Raw genomic sequence first — 22941 nt, 5'->3', positions numbered from 1 at the left:
CTAAAATAGTTACATTAGAAAATAGACTAAAAATACTTGGTAAGATTTTATGTTTTTGCCCAGAAGTGCAAACCACTTTAACAAACCATTAAGAACAACAAACTGAAAAACATAGGAACTGAAAAATATGACATTAACAGAACAGCAGTGGGAAACCTGAGACGTTGTTGATTGGACAACATAATTTGTCATTTTAGAACCGGAAATTATTCTTCTTTTAGTATTATTCTTTTTGTTTAGTTAGATAGATAGACCAATTACTTTGATACTCATTCGATATAAAAGTAATTTATCTTGTCAGAATAATAATTGGGGTATTTTTTGTTCTGGATAGTTTTTTTGTTTGTTTTTGAAGATGACAAGAAAGGTTTTTGATGATGTAGTGAGCATTGTGGGCAGCTCGTGGATTGCTGATGAGGTAGTAGAGTCACTGCCTTTAAGATGATTTGAACAAAACAATAAGGCGGTAGGAATCATTCGCCTCTGTTGTTGTGTCCTACCTTGCCTGAAGGTGTTGACAATTCCCTTCTAATGTTCAGATGGCTCAAGATGGCAGCGTAGCTTCGGTCAACCTGCCCCAGGACAGCTGTGGCTACAATACAGTAGGGTTGAAAAGAGCTATATAAGTCTGATACCATTTCATTTGCTAATGCTGGTGCCCTGCAGCAACAACATGCAAAGAAAGCGAGTGGACACATAAATTTCTGTGCTTTTGATTTCGACCATATCCTTCGCAAATTTTGGAATGCTGCAAATGGGAAAGTATCCAACATGCTTCCCTAAAGAAAGCAGATATACTCCTGCTTGGGTTTGAAGCAAGATATCCTAATCCTGTGGTTTCATATTTAAAACCTGATGCAGTCAGGAAAGCAGTAACGGTAAAAATCCAAGAGATTGCTACTATGGAGACTAAATGCAGCCAGGTGCATGGACATTGATGCTAATCAAGGAGTTACGCTGTGTTCATAGGCGAGTCCCAATGTCTATGCATTTCCAGATGGGATAGGAGCTACTCTACCCCGTAATGCTGTTTGATCCCTACATCCAGAAAGCTTCTTATTCCTTAACATTCTTGAGGTAAAAAAAACACAAGGAACGGTCCAATCACTTCCTCAATGCATAGTTTCAGTCTTCTTTCTTATTCATGATCATAAATGGACAGCCATCATGCAAAATTGTGCTTTTTGCATTTTTTGATGAGTTTAAGTGACTATCTGTGTATCTGTACTACTTGATAGATACAGATTGAATTTTGTTTCAAGGTGACGTTATTGTTGTCTATCCTAATCTTTAAAAAGTTCATTTTGTATGTTCTCTTCAGCTTGTTGACATTGTCAATCGATATGACAACTTTGACCACATAATTTGTTTTTATTTACACTCTTGTATGAAACTTGCTATATTGACATGGTTATTTCCCAACAATTGAAGAAATTCTTTTCCAAATCTGACAGAAAGCGCAATCATTGGAATCATCGAGTTTTAAACCCAGGAGAGTTGGAAGAAAGACAGTTACCTCAGTATATGCTGTATCTGCTCTACCACTGACCCATAAGTCACCTAGAAGTTTAAATATTTAATTTATCAGGTATTTTCTGACTGGATCACTGAAAAGACAAAAGACAAAAGATAGACAATGGCCATCACTGTGGTTTAAAATCCAACTGGACTAAAAGCTACCGTGCAAAGTGTGCATCATCTGTTGTACAGATGTTGATTCAGCCCTAATTTGTGTTCTGTGCCCATTTCACTGAGTGTGGATGACACATGGTCCTGTGTGACAAAGATCAGACGCATTTCCCAATTCACTTGCCTGACTTCACCCCTCTGTCGCGTGCAGCAAGATCTGGGTCGAAGGGCATGGAGTTTGAGGCAAAGATTGCACGTACACGCAAACATGCACACACACATGAACACTGCAGTCTCTTACCAAGTCAGGTGGGTTGCTTGAGTGCAGGAGCCAGAGCAGCACAGGACTGCATGATTCAAATGATTGTGTAGCACCTTATCTGGCTGTGGAACTTATCTGTCGGTGTTCAATAAGGGGTATTACTTGTATAACCAAACTATCTTTGTCAGTCAATAAGTGGGAGGGACTTTTCTCAGCCACACATACTTTGATTGGACATTGTTCAAGCTCACCTGAGGAAGACTACGTACACAGTTACAACTCACCCAATGCAAATCAACCACACGTTGTTCAGTTTGTGTCAGTATTGATGGATATGCCAAAAACCCTATTGTTGGAGATTGTCCACACACCAAGCTGTTTGTTGTATCTGCTTTGGTGCAAATGTGATGTCACATGCACAGCATCACGTACAAGGAGTGTCTCACTTCTTGCTCTACAACTGCATGCCCTTTGACACAAACAAGTGTGAATCTCTTTAAAAAATGACTGTAGTGCCTCATGAATATGCATCAGGTCTGAGGGAGTTGACGTGGCTCTTCTCGGCCTTAAATTGCAGGATTTTCTCCTGCCTTTCCACTATCAAGATTGAGCCAAACACTTTGGGACAATCAAGACTTTGGTACGTGCTTCAAGGTGAGTTGTTGCTTCTAAAACATGTTGAACATTTTCAGGACTATTTTCTCAGACTAAACAGGTTTGTACATTGTTTTTTCTTGATTCTTTTTTCAGCAGGGTCATCAAATCCAAATATGGAAAGCATAAGCGACATCATCCCTTTCGCCAAGGATCTGCTGAGCCTGAAGCCTACCCGCAGCATGTTGAAGATCTACATGCTCGGCTCTACTCTGGCTGTCCTTGGAATGGTTGGTGGAATGGTGGAGATGATTTTCCTGCCCTTTGCGGAGGATCGCACCATAGAAGAAGAACTGGAGCAACTTCTCATTGAAAACAAGAAAAAGAAAGATGTACCAACAGCTGACACTACCTCTGTTCCTACTGAAGACGTGATGGCAGTCGTAATGTCTGAGGCGAAGGTCAAACATCCGGGATCTGCTTTGCAGAGAAGCTCAGCCAATCGTTTGTACGCATCTTAGGGAAACGTTTCAAACCCAGAAGTGGACTCTGCAGACAGGGTTGATGATGGCAGTAGTGATAAACCCTGTCACCACATTAAACTGATCCCTTTTTCTGCATTATTTATTTCTTATATGGCTAAAAATGCAGTTTGCCCTTGTTGATGACAAAACAAAATACGGTGAACTTTTAGACTGAAAAACTGCAGGATACAGTAATGTCTCGCTGCTGGGCAGCAGATTCTAATAAATGACTTGTACTGGATGTTCAAGGAAGAATTTTACATGTTTTAATAAACAGCTTTTCTTGTGCAAGCAAAATTCTACGTATGATTTGTTTTTTTTAACTATGTGGGCTAATTCAAATAAATTCATTATAAAATGTAAGCAAAATGTAATTTGTAAAATTCAAATTTATAGCAAAAAACTGTTCATAATTGATTAAATAGTATCATAAACTGGACAGTTTCACAAATCAATAATATTTTATGTCCTGACTTAAATACGTGAACAGAATCTGCACATCTCAGTTTTTTGGGAATTTGTTCACAGGAGCGTAGAGACACAATGTATAATAATATAGTGTGTTATATCACAGTTCCGTGACATAATATTAGACATCAATTCTTCTAAAAACATGAAAGCAGGATATTAATTTGAGAACTATTGTGATGAGCCATCTTCCCATGGACTATTGTGATGAGCCATCTTCCAGACCATCTTCCCAGTGATGGTCTGGAACAATTGTTTTAAACATATACAGACACCATAATGTAAACAAAATCTTTGTTTAAATTTTAGATTAATTTTAGGTAAGTAAAACAACAATAAAGCACATTTTAGCTTCGAATGGGTTTAAAAGAGTGCGAAAATCATAGATTTTGAATTTGTATTTCCTGGTAACAGATGTGTCGTACAACAAATTGGCACTAGATGGCAGTGCTACGTAAAACTGCAGGTGGATTCAACTTCCGCCCAAGTAGCGGAAACTACGTCATTAAGCCGCACTATGTTTACTATCGGTGGCTACGCGCCAGTCGAATGAGTAAAATACGTTTACACATTTATTTAGCAAAGGAAAGAAAGTTGAAGTGAGTGCAGATGGGGGATTCCTCGGCAGCATCGGGGACGTCGCTGAATTCAAGCGGGGTAAGAGTCGTTCTATTCGGTCACGAAACAAAATGTAACGGCGTTTAAGCTAGGTAGCTTTAGCTCGCAGTCACACAGCAGGTATATTTCTTCAATGTCTTACATATTGAGAAGAATTAGTTACTGAAAGTAAATATATTTACAAATTACTGCGCTGTGTTATGAGCATTAGGTTCAGATAACTTCCTTTTTGGTCATATCCACATATGTTTTGATAAAGTTGTAGCAAACTAAAGATTAAGGTTTTATTCAGGCTGTATTTCCTCTGTGCTCTGTCAGCGGGGAGCTAAAGCAGCTTCCAGCCCCGCAGAGAACTACCAGCTGGCCCGGCGGCGGACCCTTCAGGTTGTTGTCAGCGCCCTGCTCACCGAGAGCGGCTTCGAGAGCGCCGAGAAGGCCGCCGTGGAGACGCTGACGGAGATGATGCAGAGCTGTACGTATGATTCATTTAACTGGAACATTTAAAATATTCTAAAGATTGTAAAACTTTCATGCGAAAACTTGAAATGGTAGCCGTCCACGAAATAATCATCAAAATAGAGCACTTAAAAAGAGGGATGTTTGAGAACCTGTCCTTTACTTTTCATTAGGAAGTAAAGAATAATCTTGGGCAATATTACCAAAACTGATACCACGACATAATTCTTAAATACCTTGATAACGAGATCACATACAGTGTTCCACATTTTCTGCTTTTTCATTTTTGTTTGGATTTGGCCAAACAAATATTTCACTTCAAAACAGTTTTTTTACTAGTATAAAAAATATATTTATAGATAAAAATATACAAAATCACATGATGCTTTTTGTGCATCAAAGAAAATACAAAAAATAGATAAATATAAATGTAAACTACTTTTGTCAATCAGCTACCAAGTGTAAATAAAAATACTTAAATAGAAAAATTAAACAAACTGCTGTGGTTTAACAGAACTTTATTTTACAAAATGTTAAAAAGTGTTTTCCTCTCATGTATCCTTAAGAACTCAAACATTATGTGCAAAATTAAGAATATTTGTTTTAATATAAAAGAAAATGTTCATTTTAAAAATGCTCAACAACAAAATATGTCATAGAAAAACCCTGGAAAAACTAAAAGCTTGTGCTCACTTCCTATTGATCAGGAATTTTCTTCATTTTTATTTCTACCGTCTGTCACGGACATCTCCATAAGAGTAACGACAGTCAAATGACTACTTATGTTTCTGGTTAACCTTCCAGAAGGATAAAGAAGTACATATTACATCCTATTTTGATTTATTTTTATGTATTATTATTGTTACTTCAAATCAATTCTATTAAAAGAAAAGTACATAAAATTATGTTTATTTTTCTTTTCTTTTTTTTAGATTTGTTAAATTTTGTCCAGGGATTTTAAATTGTTTTCTGCAGTTTTGAATTAAAATGTAATCAAATGCATTTTTCAGACATTAAGAGCTTGTGTTGACAATACTTAAATTCGTTCTCCACTGAAATTTATTTAAATTAAAAAAAAGCTTTTTGTGGAACATTTTCTCTTGTAATTAAAAAAATGAATTAATTTTCTTATTTAAAACATTAAAAGAAAAGTCTATTTTATTAAAAAGCAGGATGTGATTTAAGAAATGGCAATTCTGTATTCACTTTTCTGTACAAACACAAACCCTTAGATAAGGAAGAAAAATCAAAACTGGTGGTCCAAATTGTTTTATATTTGAATTTTATTACATCCCTTTTGTTGTGTAAAAGAACAAATAAAATATTTGTCTTTTATTTCCTTCAAGACATAACTGAAATCGGTCGATGTGCTAAAACGTACTGTGAACACACAGCCAGGAGCGTCCCGACGTTGTCGGACACCGTGGTGACCCTCATTGAAATGGGTGAGATCAGAAATCTACAAACAGTTTCCTGTTGCTGTCGACAGACTCAGATCTGATGAAATTCAAACTGTTTGTAGGTTTCAACGTCGACACGCTGCCTGTCTACGCAAAGCGATCTCAAAGGATGGTCATAACCGCCCGTAAGGAAGCTTTCTGCCTCTCATTTATGTTCCCCATGTGCTTTCCAAACTTCTAACTTTTTTATTTTCATTTTGAATTTCAGCTCCAGTGACGAACGCGCCGGTGACTCCTAAATCTCTGTCTGCTGGACAAAAGCGGACGCATCCGTCTCACATTCCCGGGCACTTCCCGGAGTTCCCCGACCCTCACACCTACATCAAAACCCCCGTGAGCCAGAAACCAGTTTTAGAAAACAAATCCTTGAAAATCAAATGAGCTTACTGGTTTCTCTGAAGGTAACTGCTGATTACATTTGAACTTTTATGTCCTTCAGACATTTCGGGAGCCCGTGTCAGACTACCAGGTAGTGAGAGAAAAAGCTGCCACCCAGAGGAGAGATGTGGAACGAGCGCTGACACGTTTCATGGCCAAAACCGGAGAAACCCAAAGCCTTTTCAAAGATGACATCTCTGCCTTCCCCTGTGAGTGATGTCATTGTAACACTGGTTATTTTATAGTGTAAACTTCCACAGTATCTGTATTGGAGACGACCCTAGAGCTCCTCTCCTTTCTTCAGACCTTGTTTGTTAAATGAATTGTTTCTCAATAAGGTTTTAAGTAGAAAAAGGAACATTTTAAGTCAATTAAGCTGATTTTCTGTGTCAGATTGGTATTTACTGATACTAAATCTAAAACATCAGTATCAGAAGTGAAACGAATGGATCACTGCTTTACTGATATGTATGTGACTGATTTCAGTGATCGCTGCCCGACCGAGCACCATCCCGTACCTCAGCGCCCTCCTTCCTTCAGAGCTGGAACTGCAGACTCTGGAGGAGACGGACTCGTCAGAGCAGGACGACCAGACAGACAGCGAGAACGCAGCAGGGAACGTTATCGCTGTAAGTCCTCACAGCTGGAGTCTAATGATTTTAGTACTCAGTGGTATTTTCTTCAGAAAATTTAGTTTTTCTTACTAATCTTACCAATACTAATCTTGTCTTTCTGAACTCAGTGAGAGAAACTACCAGGTAGTTTCACAGGCTCCCGAAATTACCCACAGATTAGAGCTGGGTAGTATAGCTTGAAATTAAATTTCCAATTTTTATCATGTCAGATATTAATTTATTTTTATTTCTTATTTTTGTTCGCTTTCTTTTCTAAAAACGATTAACAAATGACAGAAAATATTTTTAATAAGTGGTGTTTATCTCAGTCATCCCTTCTGTGAGTTGTACGACTGAAAATCTTTGTTTAATTACAAGAATATAATCATAATATTATTAAGGGTAATAATAATAATATTATTATAATAGCAATATTATAATATTATGATTAGGAATCATAATATTATAATATGGTAAAAACTTGCAATTTTACCAGGAGAAACATCTTAAAATTCAGAGAAAAAAAAGCTCTAAGAAAAAAACTTGCTTTTCCTCGGCATCCTGACATCACTGTGAGCTATGGAAACCGAATGTGTTGGTGGGAGAAAAAAAAATCCATGTCGCTTATTGCTTTCCTTTTTTGTTCTTCACTGTTCTATGACTATTTTTTGGTGGCTTATTTTATTATTAGTTTGATACAGGAGCGGACACATTTTAACGTAAAACTTTCTCTGCGTCTCAGGATGATCCGAGCGCTGACAAAGAGAACTCCGTGCTGCCCCCTGGTGGCGTCGTTCCATCAACCAAGGCCAGCGAAGACAATGTGATTGACAACCCGTATCTCCGGCCCGTCAAGAAACCCAAAGTGAGGAGGAAGAAATGACCTCGCTCCAATGATGAACTCTTGTTTGCCTCTTTCGTTGCGGCTCAGCCGTGAAGACGTTTTCTCCTCTCTGAGGCGAAACTTAAAACCTGCTGTGAGAGCAGGAAGCAGCCGCACTAAGCAGACTGATGATGACACTGTTTTTTGTTTTTTTAATGTTTTCTGTACACACCCATTTGATATTGGGATTTGTATGCAACAAATGTTCCACGTCACCTGCACCCACTTTTTTTCAAATGCAAAAAGCAAGTTTATTTTTTTATTAACTCTTACAGTATCTGCTCGGTGAGGATTTCTGCAGCTTCAGGCGACTCCTCGCGGCGTCCATGTTGTGATGTGATTTCATGCTTCAGCTGTAGAGTTAAAAGTACAAACTCAGATAGGCCAGCCTGCCCCTGTGCTTAACGAACATGTAGTTGGCGGGTTCCTGAGGGGAGGAAAGAAAAACAGAAAACAGAAGCTGGCTTTCATGTACAGTTTATACATCTGGGGTTCAACCTCTGTTGTTTTTGTTTCTACATTCATGTGTTGGATTGTCTTTTAAATACAATGACTTGCCAAAGTAGTGGAGTTTTATTTTTTTTTCTTCCTTCAAAGTTTATTTGGTAAAACCTCAAATCTCTGGATTTTATTTGGATTTATGCGATAGCCCGACATAAAGTAACACATTTGAAAAGTTGGATCAAAATGATACTTGGTTTATTTAAACATTTTAAAAATAATGTGCAGTTTAGGGCTGCAACTATTGATTATTCTGACGATTAACTGGATACAAAAATTGGCACATTCTGTTGATTTACATTGAAACCATTTTATACAATATTAGAAATACAATAGAGGATGCCAATAAACAAATTAAAATTTTAAAGAAGAAAAACATTTTATTACCTGAAATGCATTGACAGCATTTGTTTAGTGTTTGCTTGATCATTTGACGCACAGGCTGCATCTGCAGCTAAAAAATACTTATAAAATAAAAATAATCAGTACAGTGTTGATTAAGTGACTAATAATTAGATATGAGAAGGTGCTTAACCTGTCTGTCACGAGAGGACCCAAATTTGGGTCCTCTCGTGACAGGGGTGTCAAACTCCAGTCCTCAAGGGCCGCTGTCCTGCAACTTTTAGATGTGCCTCTGCTGCACCACACCTGAAAAGAATAATTAGGTCACTAGCAAGGCTCAGGAGAACCGATCTACACAGGGAGGAGGTAATTAAGCCATTTCATTCCACTGTTTTTTACCTGTGGCACATCTAAACACTGCAGGACAGCGGCCCTTGAGGACTGGAGTTTGACACCCCTGTCATTGTGAATGACAACCTGAGACCAACAGGTTAAAAGGAGATTTTTTTTTCTTTTAAGAGAATTTGATTTGGTTGCATTGGATTTTATTTACAGGTGTCAGCATAAACGGGGCTGAAACATCCCATTCACATCCATCCATCCATCCATCCATCCATTTTCTTCCGGGTCGGGTCCCGGGGGTAGCAGCTTCAGAAGGGAGGCCCAGACTTCCCTCTCCCCAGCCTCTTGTTCCAGCTCCTCCGGGGGAACCCCAAGGCGTTCCCAGGCCATCCGAGAGACATAGTCCCTCCAGCACGTCCTGGGTCTTCCTTGGGGCCTCCTCCCGGTGGGACGTGCCCAGAACACCTCACCAGGAGGCGTCCAGGAGGCATCCTGACCAGATGCCCGAGCCACCTCATCTTGCTCCTCTCGACGTGAAGGAGCAGTGACTCTACTCTGAGTCCCTCCCGGATCCCATTCCATCCCATTCACACTTTTCAGGAAATCAGCCATGTTTCATTTCCTTCCTGACCTAAAATATTTGATGCTTTGTGTTAATCTATTACATAAAACCCCAAACAAGAAGCAGTGAAGTTTGTGGTGTTAATGTGAAAAAGTTCAAGCAGTATAGGTATATATTTTGTTTTTTGGTGTTGCTCACCGTCACTTTGACAGTCTTCTTTTCCAGCTGCGGCAGTTTGGACCAGTCCGGTTTCCCGAAGCACATGGGCCAGATCACCTTCCTGTTTGTTTTTGTGATGTGTTCGTACATCCCAGGGCTGAGTCAGGAAGAAATGGCCGTTAGCTCAGTTCAACAGTGCGGTGTATTTATGGACTGTCTCTCACCTTGGGTTGTTTAGGGCGGTGTTTTTCGGCAGTTTGAATTTATATTCATAAGAACCGAACGGAGCTCTACCGTGGAAAGGAACTCTGGATTTGCTCTGGTCTCTCTGGTACTGCTGAGGTGATGGCTTAGTCAACTGGAAAAATTCAAAAATGAATTTAAGGATTATGGATCAATCCATAAAGCTGAATTAAATCAAGGTCAAGGGTCAAACATGACAGGATTGGTCAATATTTTAAAGGTGCAGTACTTTGTAAAATTTACTTTTTTTAAGTTTATGTCATGTTATAGTGTTATTCCCTAATTAAAAGCACACTTGGAGTGTTGCTTTGATTCTCTCATGCATATTTGAGAAATATTTTAATCTCCATGGCAACCATTCAGCTGTGTAAAATGCCAGGGTGGACCTAGCCCCGCCTTTGAGGCACAGCTCCTCCTCAGAGCTGCAGTTTTCAAGCTTCTGAGCTCCAGCATTGCAGAACAGCTCAGCTCCTTCAGACTAGCCAGCAGCAATTAGCAAACACCTGGTGGAACTGTACACCTACTTCTCAGTACAACAATGCATAAAAAATGCGTTGTTCAACAGCACATATAACATAAAGGAGGGATGTTATGATGACTTCCTGAAGACGGAGTTTCAGAAAGAGCGGGAGTTTTTAGACTGAGGCCTAATTTCATTGCATTAAATTAAGAAGTCAACTTTCTTTTCAGTCCTATTTGATATCGACGGCATTTTTATAACAACTGAAGTTAACATAGTTACTTGATTGTGCCATTTTATAGCACAATAATACTGCCCCTTAAAGTACGCAGTTCTCTAAACCCCATTCCTTTGTTCAAAACCAATACCTCCATACAAGAGCCTGAAAAATATTTTTTTTAATCATGAATATTTGATTTATTGCTTATTACCTTATTGCTTAATTCAATCATATTTGAAATTATTGAATTACAAACATCACACTAATCAGGATAGACCTGAATAACAAACTTGTGTTTACACCAAACTTTTCTTTTTGTAATTTTTAATTTTTCTTTGAAAAAAATGTGTTGATATGAAAGAAAATGTAAAATTTGTCCATCAAGTCAGATAATTGTCAAAAAAGAATTACTTTTGTTTCTGTTCTGGGAACGACTGTGGACAATCTGAATGATTCTCTTCATTAGATGTCTTAGATGTCTTTAGTCAGAGGCTTATTCCAAATCTTTGTAATACAGACTGCTACAGAAGCTATTTCCATCATTAAGAGCTATTAATTAACATAAGCTACAGCAATATTTAATTTCCCTTTGGGATCAAAAAAAAAGTATTTTGAATTTGATTTCTGTCTCTTATAATGTTTGCATCACATAATGAAGAAATTATTTGATTTTAGTATTTTCATGATCCATTTAAACCAAAAGCAGGGACTAAAATTGTAGATCTATAACTTTCAGTCCCTTAGACATGAATGCACATGCATCATATTTGCTTTGTGATTAATAAAGTCTTATAGATTCTTGAATATTTAGTATTCTCGGACATTATCCGTAACCTAATCCTGATCACCAAGCAGTGTAGCTTGAATCGGTATTACTCAAGATAAAAGACATAAAGAACAGAAACCTATAAGGTAATCTCAGGTCAGCAGAGTGAAAACGCACACATGTTCTCTATTAAACTGAGTCAACCTCTCCATTTGATTTAGTGAGGGAAAAAATCCAGCTCACTGTGCCAAAGATAAGAAAACCCATCAAACTCTGAGCTTCAGGTTGTGTTTGTGCAGGGCGTCCATCAGTGCTGCTCGAGAAATAAAATAGTTCAGTGTGAAGGATGTTGGTCTTGAGATGTAAACAGAAGAAAGATATGCTGCTGAGAAGGTGAAGCATTTTTTTTTTTCCAGCAGAAGAATTCAACAGATCACTTTACACACGTTAGTCGTTTAAACGATGCAGGTTGGAGTTCTGACAACCTTATATTCCCTTATCAAAATGGAAACTATATCTCAGAATCAATGAAAAATCCTCTGAAGAGTTAGTTTGCACATTAAAACAATAAAATGATCAGTGCAAAGAAATATTACACTAATTAGGATTTAAAAATAATCTTCTAGATCAAAATAACATCATTTATTAAAACATCACTGTGATTTACTGCTTAATTCAAGTTTGAATAATTCATTATAAAATGATTGATTCCACGTTTGTCACCCAGACAGAATCAGACTTGGTTCATTAAAATTTTGTTTATTGAGCAGGTAAAAAATATATCTCTTTAATATTTTGCTATTTCACTGAAAAAATCCCTGATGTTTCGTATGTATAAATAATAGCTGTATTTTATAGCTAAAATATGCTCACATTTTCCTTCTTTTGACAAATGTTGACTGGTATTTCTGTCGATAACTTAAGAGTTAACAACCGCTTTGACATGCAGTAAAAACAATACCTTAAAAGGTGTAAAACGAGTGCCAGTCCGGGCAGAGAGAGCATATCCCTTGTAACTCTCAGGTCTGGTTTCTAGATTGTAAACAATGGAGCGAAACTGGAAAGAGAAAGAAAACAGAGGTCCTCTTAAAATTCAACATAATGTAGATTCAAATCTCTTATCTCCATATTTTTATTTATTTATTTATTTTTATAACATCTTTCAGATTTACAAAAGATGCACAGATTTACTCATTGGGATTTTCTCATCTGTAAAATCCACAAAAAATATGCGGAATTTAATAATAAGTTATTAAATTCTTTTCAATATTTATATGCTCCCACTGGCTCAGGTTATAACAGGAAATAATTTTAAATAATAATTTCTCCAGCTGAACAGAAACAAAACTGAAGTTATTATCTTTGGACCTAAAGAAGAGCAAACTAGAATCAATGCACAGCTTCAGTTATTACATCTGAAAACCAGCAATCAGGCCCGAAACCTGGGAGTAGTGATGGACTCTGACCTGAACTTTCAGAGCCACATTAAGATAGTCACAAAGTCGGCCTTCTATCACCTGAAGAACATCTCCAGGATTAGAGGACTTATGTCTCAGCACGATTTAGAGAAACTCATCCATGCATTTATCTTTAGCCGCATTGATTACTGCAACAGCATCTTCACAGGTCTGACTAATAAATCAATCAAACAGCTGCAGCTGATCCAGAATGCTGTTGCTGATGTTCTGACTAAAACCAGGAGGATAGAGCACATAACACCAGTTTTAAAGTCCCTACACTGGCTCCCTGTAGCTCAAAGAATAGACTTTAAAATACTGTTGTTAGTTTATAAATCTCTGTTTAGAGTTGCTTATGGCTAAATTAGGATTAGAGTGTGGGTTTTGATGTCTTCGATGTTTTTGATGTTTTTAATGTTTTTATCTTTACTTTTTATCTATTTATTAATTTCTTTTAAATGGCGTTTTAACTAAAACTCTGAGGTTTAAGAATCCTTATCAAATGGCGTTTTGACAAAAAAAATCTGTAAATTCCGTCCTGTCAGGCGACGGGGCCTGAATACCCGTGTTAAATGGACGGCGGAGTCCGGCGACTACAGGCGCTTCAATTCTGTAACAAAAGTATGTTTTTATCTTCAATGTCACATGCTGTTCTTATTTTTTTTATTCTATTTTTTTCTTTAATTATGTAAAGCACCTTGAAATGCCCTGCTGCTGAAATGTGCTATGCAAATAAAATTTGATTGATTGATTGGCTAATTTCCGTTTTTTTTGTTTGTTACCCTAACCCCGCTCCCCAGTAGTTTTAGACTATGGCTATCCTCTCAATAAAAATGAAAATATAAAAAAAAAATACCACACAAAATGTGTACTGTATCTCAGTTTAAAAAAAGAATAAAGAAAATGTGATCAGCATATTCACCTCATTGTTGTCATAGCAGCCCGGTCCGAGATGCGGCGGTTTCCGAGCTTCATATCTTTTCGATTGGTTTCCTAATCGGTCGAGTGCAAAATAGCTTGGGTAAATTCTTCTGTCCTGTGAGCTTCCGAATCTAATTCGACGAAAAAGCGGGTTTGACATTTTACAGGCAAACTGTCAACAGGGCGAGTAAAACTAGCTGAAATGTTTAGGGCCGTTACTACAGTAACAGGGACGTCGCCATAGTAACACAACGCCGAAGTTGTGTAAAGTTCTGGAAGTGTTTTAACGTTCAAATGTAGCAAACGGCTATGCTGCAAGTCCAGACAGTAGTAACTACGACTATGTAATAGAACCACTGTATGCAGAAAAAAGCACATTTCCGTTAGAAAACCTCAACATTTTGAAATCAGAATTAAAAAAAAAAACAAACTTCCAAACATTTTCTATAAAAAAAAAACAGAATTTTCTAGAACAAACACAAAATGTTTGAGCTGCAGAAGTTGAAAACTTTGCAAGAAAAATATTCGAATGTTGAGATTATTTTTTAAAAAATTTTGGGGAAAAAATTTTTTCTAGAAAAAAATTCTAGAATTTTTCTGATTTTCAGAAGTCTAAAATTTTTAACCTTTGAAGCTCAAACTTTCACTTTTTCTAGGAAATTTCAAAGATGCATTTAAAAATAAAATTTTTCTTGCAAATTTTTGACAATATTTATGACAATCAAAATTTTAGTTTAGTCTCAAAGTTTTGACTTCTGGAGCTCAGAAATTTCATGTTTTTTCCTAGAAAAGCAGCAAAACTTTACTCTTTTTCTATCTACCATTGTCCTTATATGCACATTAACAATAGCTCTAAAACAGTTATAAATACACACATACACATTATTACATTTTATATACTGTTTAATCCATTTACTTTTATTCACAATTTTAATTCAAATTCCAAAATACTTTATTGATTCCAAGGGGAAATTAAATGTTCTGAATGCATTAATTCAATATTCTTCATGTAGTAGCATATGCACATCAAAAGTTTTGACAAATATCCAACTGAGGCACAAAATGGATTAGCTGATAACCATTAGGCTTGCAAGGCAAAGTAAACAGAGTTATTATTATTTTACAAATAAATTACAGTTTAAGAGAATATCTTATAACAGTGATAAACTAATGTGGCCGAACCCTGAAAAGTGAAAAATAGATATTTTACACAGCCACCATTTTTTTTTTTACTAGTCATGCTAGTATATGAATAGAAAAGCAAGATTTGAGGTCTGTAATGTTCCAGCCAGCATTCAGCAAACACATGCATTTTGGCAATAAAGGCATCCTCAGGTAAGAGTGCAAACTGCTTTTTTCAGGCACCATTTTTTTAGCACATGGACATTAAATCATATTTGATAACTTATACATTTTGGGACATTAAAATATGGAGGAAAAAAAAGGAATGTGTTTTATTCTGAAAACATCTGCCAGGGAGTCGCTAAAGAAAACTGAAGAAAAGCATCTGTATCTATAGAGGTCCAGATGTGGGAGCAACATGGCAGCTTCATCAGGGACTGAAAGACACTGGAGTGAATCTTTGGATGAACGCTTCAATCGGACTGAGGAACTGAGATTGTCGGACCTTTGGGGTCATCAAACCGGTCCATTGTGTTTAGCTGCATGATCATATGCAAGCCGTACACGAAAATTAGCAGCATGAGGAGTGAGGTGACGAGGCCCATCCAAATCCCAGCCGTAAAGAAACTGGCGCAGTCACTGGCGTAAGAAAAGTTTGTTCCGTTGGCCAAACTGAAACCCTGAATCTGCACCAGACAAAAAAAAAAAACACAAAGAAATTATTAAATTAAAGATTTTTAAAAATCATAATTTCCTTAAACTAATTATTAAAATAAGCACTTGAGGCATTCATGCGAGGTTAGAACAGTGTTTTCCAAAGTGGGGGGTGCTAGAGGGCGCTGTGGGGCATCAGAAAGTTAAGTAAAAATAAATAAAAAAATGAATCCCATAAATATTTTAATCTTATAATTTTTTTTCTGTTATTCAATCATTTTTAGATATAAAATATAATTAAAAATAATTTATTTAAATTTTTGTTTCTGATTGGCTGACAGTCAAATTAAACTGCTTTGCTCCTCAAGCAAGATGTTAAAAAGTTTGAGGGAAAAAAAAGCCGTGAAAGAGAACTGGGGGAATAAAGTAAAATATTAATGTACGTAATAAAAAATAGTGCATATTTCCTTAAGATCAAAATTTTGGTAACATTTTCCACCACAGAAGTCATAGCCAATTAAAATCAGAAGGTGTTAGGCAGCATTCATGCTAAATGAACGTAAAACATACTGCATAGTGAATAAAAAACATTCTAAAAGTTTATGTTTCTTTAAATATTTTGCAGCATTATGTGGAAAACAGCGATTACCTGGAAGTCAACGAAATTCAGCTTCCACTGAGTGGCGTTTTGGTTGGCTGGGACAAGCAGGGTGTCTCTGACGCTGCTGACCGACTGGCAGTGAAAAGAATACTCCGCAGGCGCGTAGATCCCATGACTCCCAACAAAAGACGCGGTCTGACCAGACGAATGCACCTGAACCTGAACGGAGTCCAGGGTAAACCAGTTTCGAGCAGAAACTGGATAGAACCGCTGACTCATTGCAAACCTGCAGAAGAAGAAAAGAAAGTTACTTGAAAATGTATTGAGAAATGATGAATTGATTCCAGTAAATGAAAAAAGAATCAAGACTATATTAGTATAGAAATCTGAAAAGTAAAACAAGTTTATAGTCTCCCAGAAATTATGGGGAAATATTTATTGATGTATTTATTTATTCACCTGATATGGACCAATATTAAGAAGCGTTTCCTTGCATCTTCACTGAAGAAAGTTACAAAAGAAATTCTTACCAAGTTTTCTGGCATTTAGCAAACAGAAATACATTTGGTAATTTTAACTAAGGTAAAAGAAGAAAAGTTCAGTCTGATTTAACTACAGACACAGAAAAAAAAGTGTGTCTTTTGAGTGCATGTAAATATCTGACTTAAATTGTATAATAACTAAGAAACTTCAATAGTAAAAACTCCAAAAATGTCTCATTATTGTTTTGTTTTTTTGTTTGGATACATAAAATATTGGACTGTACTGAGTGAAGCGCTGTAGTTTGAAAGAAAAAATAAAAACAAACTGAAAAAGGTGCCGCAGTTAAAAAACAAAATATAGTTTTACAATATATGATGTCTACTAATCTAAAAGTCTATATTACATACATGCAGCCTTATTTTTATATACAAGGCTGCATATTATTTTAATAACTTTTTATTAAAATAACTTTAAAAAGTTATTTTTAGAGCGTTATTTTCTAAATACTTTCCATATTTCAGACTTTAGAAAAGTCAACCGATGACTGTCATTCAAAACATTACTCAAATGAGATTAAAGTATTTAGTGTGCAGCTTGTTGCCTTACCTCAGAATGTAGTTCACATAGGTGAGCACAAGCCTACAGGTGGGGAAAAGCAATACATTTAAATAACTTTATAATTTATAGTAATAAACCGATCATCTTTAAACTGAAAAACGCTGTCTTACTCTGAATTGGTGCTGTTACACATGGATCCGATGACTGTTGCGTTTTCTTGAGCAAGGTCGATGAAGTCCGTTGAGCCTGGAGGGCTGATGGAGAGATTCTGAGCCCACAGCATAATGCAGGGAAATCCCGTCGTATTACTGAATATTATAGGCGCTTTAACATCAGCTGCAGGGGCTTGTAACAAGGTCCGGCCCACTTGCTGGTTCAACAAAGATGACTTTAAAATCGCCTGAAAATTATAACAAAATTCATTGAGTAACTTCTACTGAAAAATCCAGAGCATATCCAAACTTGAACGATTTGTGTTTCTGACAACTGTGAGATCTTACTTGTGATGGCTGCAGCCCTGTGTATGCTGCAGTGTAGGAAACATCTTTGGCCTTGAGGGAACTCAGAACTTTCCCTATAATCTCATCTGGTGACAAAAATAATGAGTTATATCCATTATACTGAAATCAATCCATAATTCTGTACTTAAACAGATAACCAGTATTTTAAACATACCATTGTTGGAGAGGACTTCCTTGCAAGATTTGAGAGAGCTGCAAAACAATAAAGAATTGGTAAATCTCTATGTTTCCGTTACAAATGTGAGAAAATCTGTCAGTATGCTGCTGATGTTGAAAAAACACAATTTTGAAATTGAATGTTTCCTTTAAATAAGAAATTAAATGAAAATAAGTTTGTTCACACGATAAGTCAATTATGCAGCAACGGATGTAAAAGTTTAATGAAATGTATCCATGTTTTAGCAATCATCATCTATCAACCATCAGAAGAAATGTCTGCATTTAATTCAGGCACTGGGGAAACAGACAAGCAATAAGCAATAAATCAACTAATTGCATGATAAATTAAAATAAGCTTAATAATTTCCATTTGCATGATTTATTGTTAACTCTTTTCTGTCTCTTTCTACCAAAAACTGGATGACAAAAGTCTTCATTCTGGTGCTTTGGTCTCAAGTAGCCTTTTTTTAAGGACAATTTTGTTTACAAAGTCTTCATAATTCATTTTATTTGCCGTTTCTGTTGTTTTAGTTTATTTATTTTCAATATTCAAAACATCTTCCAGTTCCAGTGATAAACATTTAGAATTTAATGCTAATTGATCTTTGAGAATGTGTTCTTGTATTATTGTAACATTACTTGAAAATGGCCTCAAAACAACAATATTGTCATTTATCGCAACAACTTCTGTAACAGTTTATCGTCTAGAAACGTTATTGTGGCATTTTTGGGAAATTGTAGTCAGATTTCACAGAAGAGCTATGGATTCAACACGGTCAAATGACAACCTTTTATTAACTATCACTTCCTGTTGTCGTCTTCATCATTTCCGCTAGCAGTACATCTAATTCGATATGGCTAAAAAAAAAAAAAACACCTCATCCTATTAAAAAACTTTTTTATTGAAAAATTTCAGTTTTTTCCAAACTGAAGTTTCTATTAAGAGAATTTATTTTTGCAATTTGAACTTGCGCAGTTTTATGGCTAATGGGAATGCAGCAGGTGATTACAAATGGAAATTCACATAAAAACAAAAGAATCTCACTCGCTACAGTAAGGCAGATTGATGATCAGTAAATTGCTGGTCGATGTGTTGAGGCTCAGGTGAGACAGAGTGTCTGGATCGACCAGCAGGGGGGAAGCGCCGAGTTTCTGCTGCAGCAGGGTGGGGATGGCAGACTCTCCTGTCCACTCCAGAGCAGGAAAACTCACTGATGAGGAAGAGGACTGGAGTGCAGCCTGTAAAAAAGTGAGTGGAATATTAATATTAATATTTTGCAGGTTAGTTACCAGCTCATAATTAGTGCCCAAAATAAACCCACCTCAAGGTTCCTAAAGGCACTCTCCTCTTTGTTTCCAAACACTCCACCAAACAGGGTGAAGTCATCTTTGCTTAACTAAACATAAAAATAAACATATTTAGTTAAAAACAAGCAACAAAATTATCAAAATGAGTTAAGTAAGAATCAACACAATAACCAAACTGCAAAAAGCCCAGAACAATGAAAGCAGGAACCGTGCAAAGGGAAGTACAGTAAAAGCTCAGAGTCACGCCAGAATGAGAAGTCTGTTCCAGCGTCTCCTGCTTTTTCTCCTGATTCAGTAAGACTGGCGCTTTTTGTTTAACATTTACTGCAGAGAAGGAGGCTGGGTTTTAATTTACCCGCTTGTCAATTTGTACAAAAAGGTTCTGTGTGCCATGGGATGTCTCAAAATGCCAGGAAGTCCAATAATACCCACTTTGATAACTGACGGCTTAAAATGACAATTATATATAAATTATACATGACATTTGTGCTTTTTTTATTACAATTTATCTCCATTATTTGTCTTTAAGTAGCAATAGAAATAAAAATGGTGCTTAGTGAATGCCAAACTGTCTTAATAGAGGAAGGATGTTAGCCTCAGCTTTCACAAGCCTCAGCTAACTTGTGTTAGCAAAAGCTAACTAGTGTGTGCGATGCTCTGACCTTGTCCTGCAGGAACAGGAGCACAGTGTTGGAGCCAGAGCCAAACACAGGCGTGAGGTAGGCGGCCAGCTCCTCCATAGATGTTATGTGTCCGGCCGGTGGAGAAGTCAACGATGGCAAACTTAAAATGACAACAACAGAAGCTAAATGCTCATTCTTCAACTTAGTTGCCAAAATATTAAGGACAGTCGTCACAGCAGTTTACCGGTTTATCCATGAGTCAATACATTTTCAATTAAAGTATTTTCATTAGTCTGTTAGACGTGTCTGCTATCACAAAAGAATAAATTAATTTACTTATCTGCAGCATCTATTTATGATCAAATCACATGAGAGATGATTAAGCTAACACCTGAAATGTCCTTTTTATTTCTTATTCCAGATTATAGTTTTGAGGAATTCAGACGATAATTTAAACAAATATATAGTATAATTTCTTAATTTTGTTTGGTTCATTAATAACAGGTACCTATATGCCAAATTAAGCCACTGATTTGATACATAAGCACCCAAAAATAAAATCAAGTATTAGTTTTTAACAATAATGTTCATATTGAAAAGCAACATTATTGCAAACCTTTTTTGTTTCAAGGCATTTTATTCTTTATTACTTTTTTTAATCATATAAATATATTCTACTCTAAAAAAGTGACAGGCTAAATAAATGGGTTTTAATGTGCAAGTAAATTACGTTTATTTTACTAACTAAACTCACAGATAATTCAACAAAGGTCATAAGCTGAATGTTTCATGGCAATTTCTAAAAAAAAAAAAATACTTATTGTAAACTTCTTTGTACTTTTTGGTCACACTATTTCAAAGTTTTTAATGATCCAAAATTGTATATTTTAAACCTAAACTCAACATCATAGTATCAACTAAAAGCTAGTTTAGTGTTCTCTCAGAGGAAACGGTTTGCTTTGAACTCTTTAGAAAATGTTGCCAACATTCCTAATAACGCCAGCTAATCAGCTCGATTATTGAGCCTCTTGACCCAGAATCACACAAAGCACAATTTGCAGCTTTAAGAAAAATATGTGCGTATTTTTACAGTGGATATGTAAGTTTTATTATTAGTTATGCTGGACGTTTGTTTGTGAAAATAAATACAACACTCTATACTTAATAACGCCCAAAGCTGCATTGTCGAATAAACTCTTTATAGTTTCTTTAAAAAACTAAGAGGACAGAAAAATGCCCATCTTTGTGTTGTTTTAGAAATCCTAGACATTAAAAGGCTACGTAGATACTTGTGTTAGCTTTAGCATGTAAGACTAGACTTCAAAGGAGTCTTGCTACGTAAATTTAAAAACGAAAAAGAAAAGTAAATTAAATACCTTTTAGTAGACCACATAAGAAATGGAACTTGTGCCGTGCTGCTCCCTGAAGCTAAAAAGGCGGCGAAAAAGAATATAAAAGCCATTATTGATCCGTTACTGAAGTTCTTGGATTCCGCCATCTTCGTTCTCCTTTCCGCACTGCTGCGCGTCACGTGACTCTGACCAGCTGACGGTCATGTGCGCGGACCCAAAGAACTTCCTGCTTCTTTCATTCAACCGGAGCAGCTCAACACTCACTCCCAGTGCGGCGGAAGGCTGCAGCCCTACCATTTTGTGCTGTTTTAGTTTAAATTAAAGCTTAAGAAAGGTTTTAATTTACCCAACATGGCAGTGCTGAACATTTTAGCTCCCTTCCCGCCTGGCTCAATGTTAAAAATATCTCTTAATGTTGCAATGTGTAATAAAACACCTGCTATTGTTCTTAATAACGCTTGAAAATGTGTTTAAAATGCGCTGACTAAAAAGTGAGGGTTCACCTGGCAGCTGTCCATGGTGCTGACACTACGTAAAATCATGACATTTTACCACCACAGCTTTTATATGCCTACATGTTCACACATAGCGATATAAAACTCTGAAAACAAATAATACAAAGAAAGTAACTGCATATACAAGTAAAACTATATTTATAGTGTGCCTTTTGTTATATTTATAAAGCCCAACGTGTTTTCAGTCTGAAAAACCAACTCCCATCCACCCAGCTGTGGCGGCGGAGGGATACCACTGCGTGCATCCACGCAGGCAACGCTGCACCTACAACTGGGAAGGAAGGATGGCAAATACTAAGAAACCAGATTTGCTCCCAGGATAAACTGGTAAAATCTGAACAGAAATGTTGAACTAAACTTTAGGTGTGAAGAAGTCAACTCAAAGTGGGGTTTCACTCTGGCCCCATTGTGTTGTTAGGTGGGACGAAGCATAGGCATAGAAAGGTAGACGCCGCATAAGCATCCGGATAGTACAGCAACGTCTCCGCCATATTGGGTGTGTCATTTTATATACAAAACAATACTAGGTGGTTCACATCTGTATTATCTATATATACAAGTATATGATCTAATTCAGTGTTTTTCAAAGTGAGGGCCCTCATGCTGCCTGGGGGATAAGGAGGGCCTTAAAAGTTGTAGCAAAGATTAGGAAAAAATGGAAAAAATATTACATATTTTACATATTACATATTTTCTTATTAAAAGGGGCAATTGTGGTAAAAAAAATTTATTTGGTGAGATATTTCACATCAGATTTAAAAAGTCATAATATATTACTTGATAAAAAAAAATTCTACTACAGAACCAGAGGTGGACATACATTTACGTGGAAATTTTAGTATTTTATTAACGATAATTCATATAAAAGACGAAAAAATAAAATCAGGCAAAAGAAAAAAAAAATTCCAAATCAGTTTCTTTCAATAAAAAAACTTTTGAAACTCTAATAAAACTTGCATGTGTGTGTTTGGTGAATTTTTTGTTAAAACAGTTTCATTCTGGGTAGAAATTTGACTCAGTTAAGAATATACTAATAAACTTACTCAAGTAAAAGTACAAAGTACAGCATAGTAAAAATACTTTTTTCAAAAATGTTGCTCAAGTAAATGTAACTAGTTTCTACCCAACTCTGAATGGAACTAGTTACCAACTAAAATCAGAAGTTATGAGGCAACATTTATGTGAA

At 36.4% G+C, this 22941-nt stretch overlaps 4 protein-coding genes across 6 annotated transcripts; 2 read left to right on the top strand and 2 right to left on the bottom strand.

The window, feature by feature from the left end:
- The first annotated feature begins 2373 nt into the window (after positions 1 to 2373).
- On the top strand, positions 2374 to 3306 carry g0s2 (G0/G1 switch 2). 3 transcript variants are annotated; one of them, XM_007572972.2, is made up of 2 exons: positions 2374 to 2545; positions 2645 to 3306. In XM_007572972.2, exons 1-2 carry the CDS (start codon positions 2395 to 2397, stop codon positions 3004 to 3006), a joined length of 513 nt encoding a protein of 170 aa, XP_007573034.2. In that variant the 5' UTR covers positions 2374 to 2394; the 3' UTR covers positions 3007 to 3306. The 3 variants fall into 3 exon arrangements, with proteins under 3 accessions (XP_007573034.2, XP_007573033.2, XP_016516614.1); XM_007572971.2 differs by having other exon boundaries at positions 2379 to 2545; positions 2642 to 3306; XM_016661128.1 differs by having other exon boundaries at positions 2506 to 2531; positions 2642 to 3306.
- A 650-nt stretch (positions 3307 to 3956) lies between these two features.
- taf8 (TAF8 RNA polymerase II, TATA box binding protein (TBP)-associated factor) lies at positions 3957 to 8451 on the top strand. Its single transcript, XM_007572970.2, has 8 exons — positions 3957 to 4134; positions 4414 to 4567; positions 5898 to 5996; positions 6074 to 6136; positions 6220 to 6344; positions 6451 to 6598; positions 6876 to 7018; positions 7746 to 8451. Exons 1-8 carry the CDS (start codon positions 4087 to 4089, stop codon positions 7884 to 7886), a joined length of 921 nt encoding a protein of 306 aa, XP_007573032.1. The 5' UTR covers positions 3957 to 4086; the 3' UTR covers positions 7887 to 8451.
- Positions 8043 to 14139, bottom strand: LOC103152511 (protein pitchfork). The gene is made up of 5 exons (XM_007572993.2): positions 13861 to 14139; positions 12443 to 12538; positions 10017 to 10150; positions 9832 to 9949; positions 8043 to 8313 (listed from the first exon to the last, which is right to left on the bottom strand). Exons 1-5 carry the CDS (start codon positions 14017 to 14019, stop codon positions 8248 to 8250), a joined length of 573 nt encoding a protein of 190 aa, XP_007573055.1. The 5' UTR covers positions 14020 to 14139; the 3' UTR covers positions 8043 to 8247.
- An 838-nt stretch (positions 14140 to 14977) lies between these two features.
- Positions 14978 to 21452, bottom strand: LOC103152495 (V-type proton ATPase subunit S1-like). The gene is made up of 10 exons (XM_007572969.2): positions 21265 to 21452; positions 19928 to 20048; positions 19280 to 19354; positions 19003 to 19196; positions 17953 to 17990; positions 17778 to 17863; positions 17448 to 17677; positions 17326 to 17358; positions 16285 to 16522; positions 14978 to 15667 (listed from the first exon to the last, which is right to left on the bottom strand). The coding sequence occupies exons 1-10, from the start codon at positions 21384 to 21386 to the stop codon at positions 15455 to 15457; spliced, it is 1350 nt and encodes a 449-aa protein (XP_007573031.1). The 5' UTR covers positions 21387 to 21452; the 3' UTR covers positions 14978 to 15454.
- Between the last annotated feature and the right edge of the window lie 1489 nt (positions 21453 to 22941).

This window comes from Poecilia formosa, unplaced genomic scaffold (assembly GCF_000485575.1).
Source record: "Poecilia formosa unplaced genomic scaffold, Poecilia_formosa-5.1.2 Scaffold312, whole genome shotgun sequence".
Taxonomy (NCBI): Eukaryota; Metazoa; Chordata; class Actinopteri; order Cyprinodontiformes; family Poeciliidae; genus Poecilia; species Poecilia formosa.
Note: the sequence above shows the minus strand (reverse complement) of the source record. Positions and strands in the feature narration are given on the sequence as shown.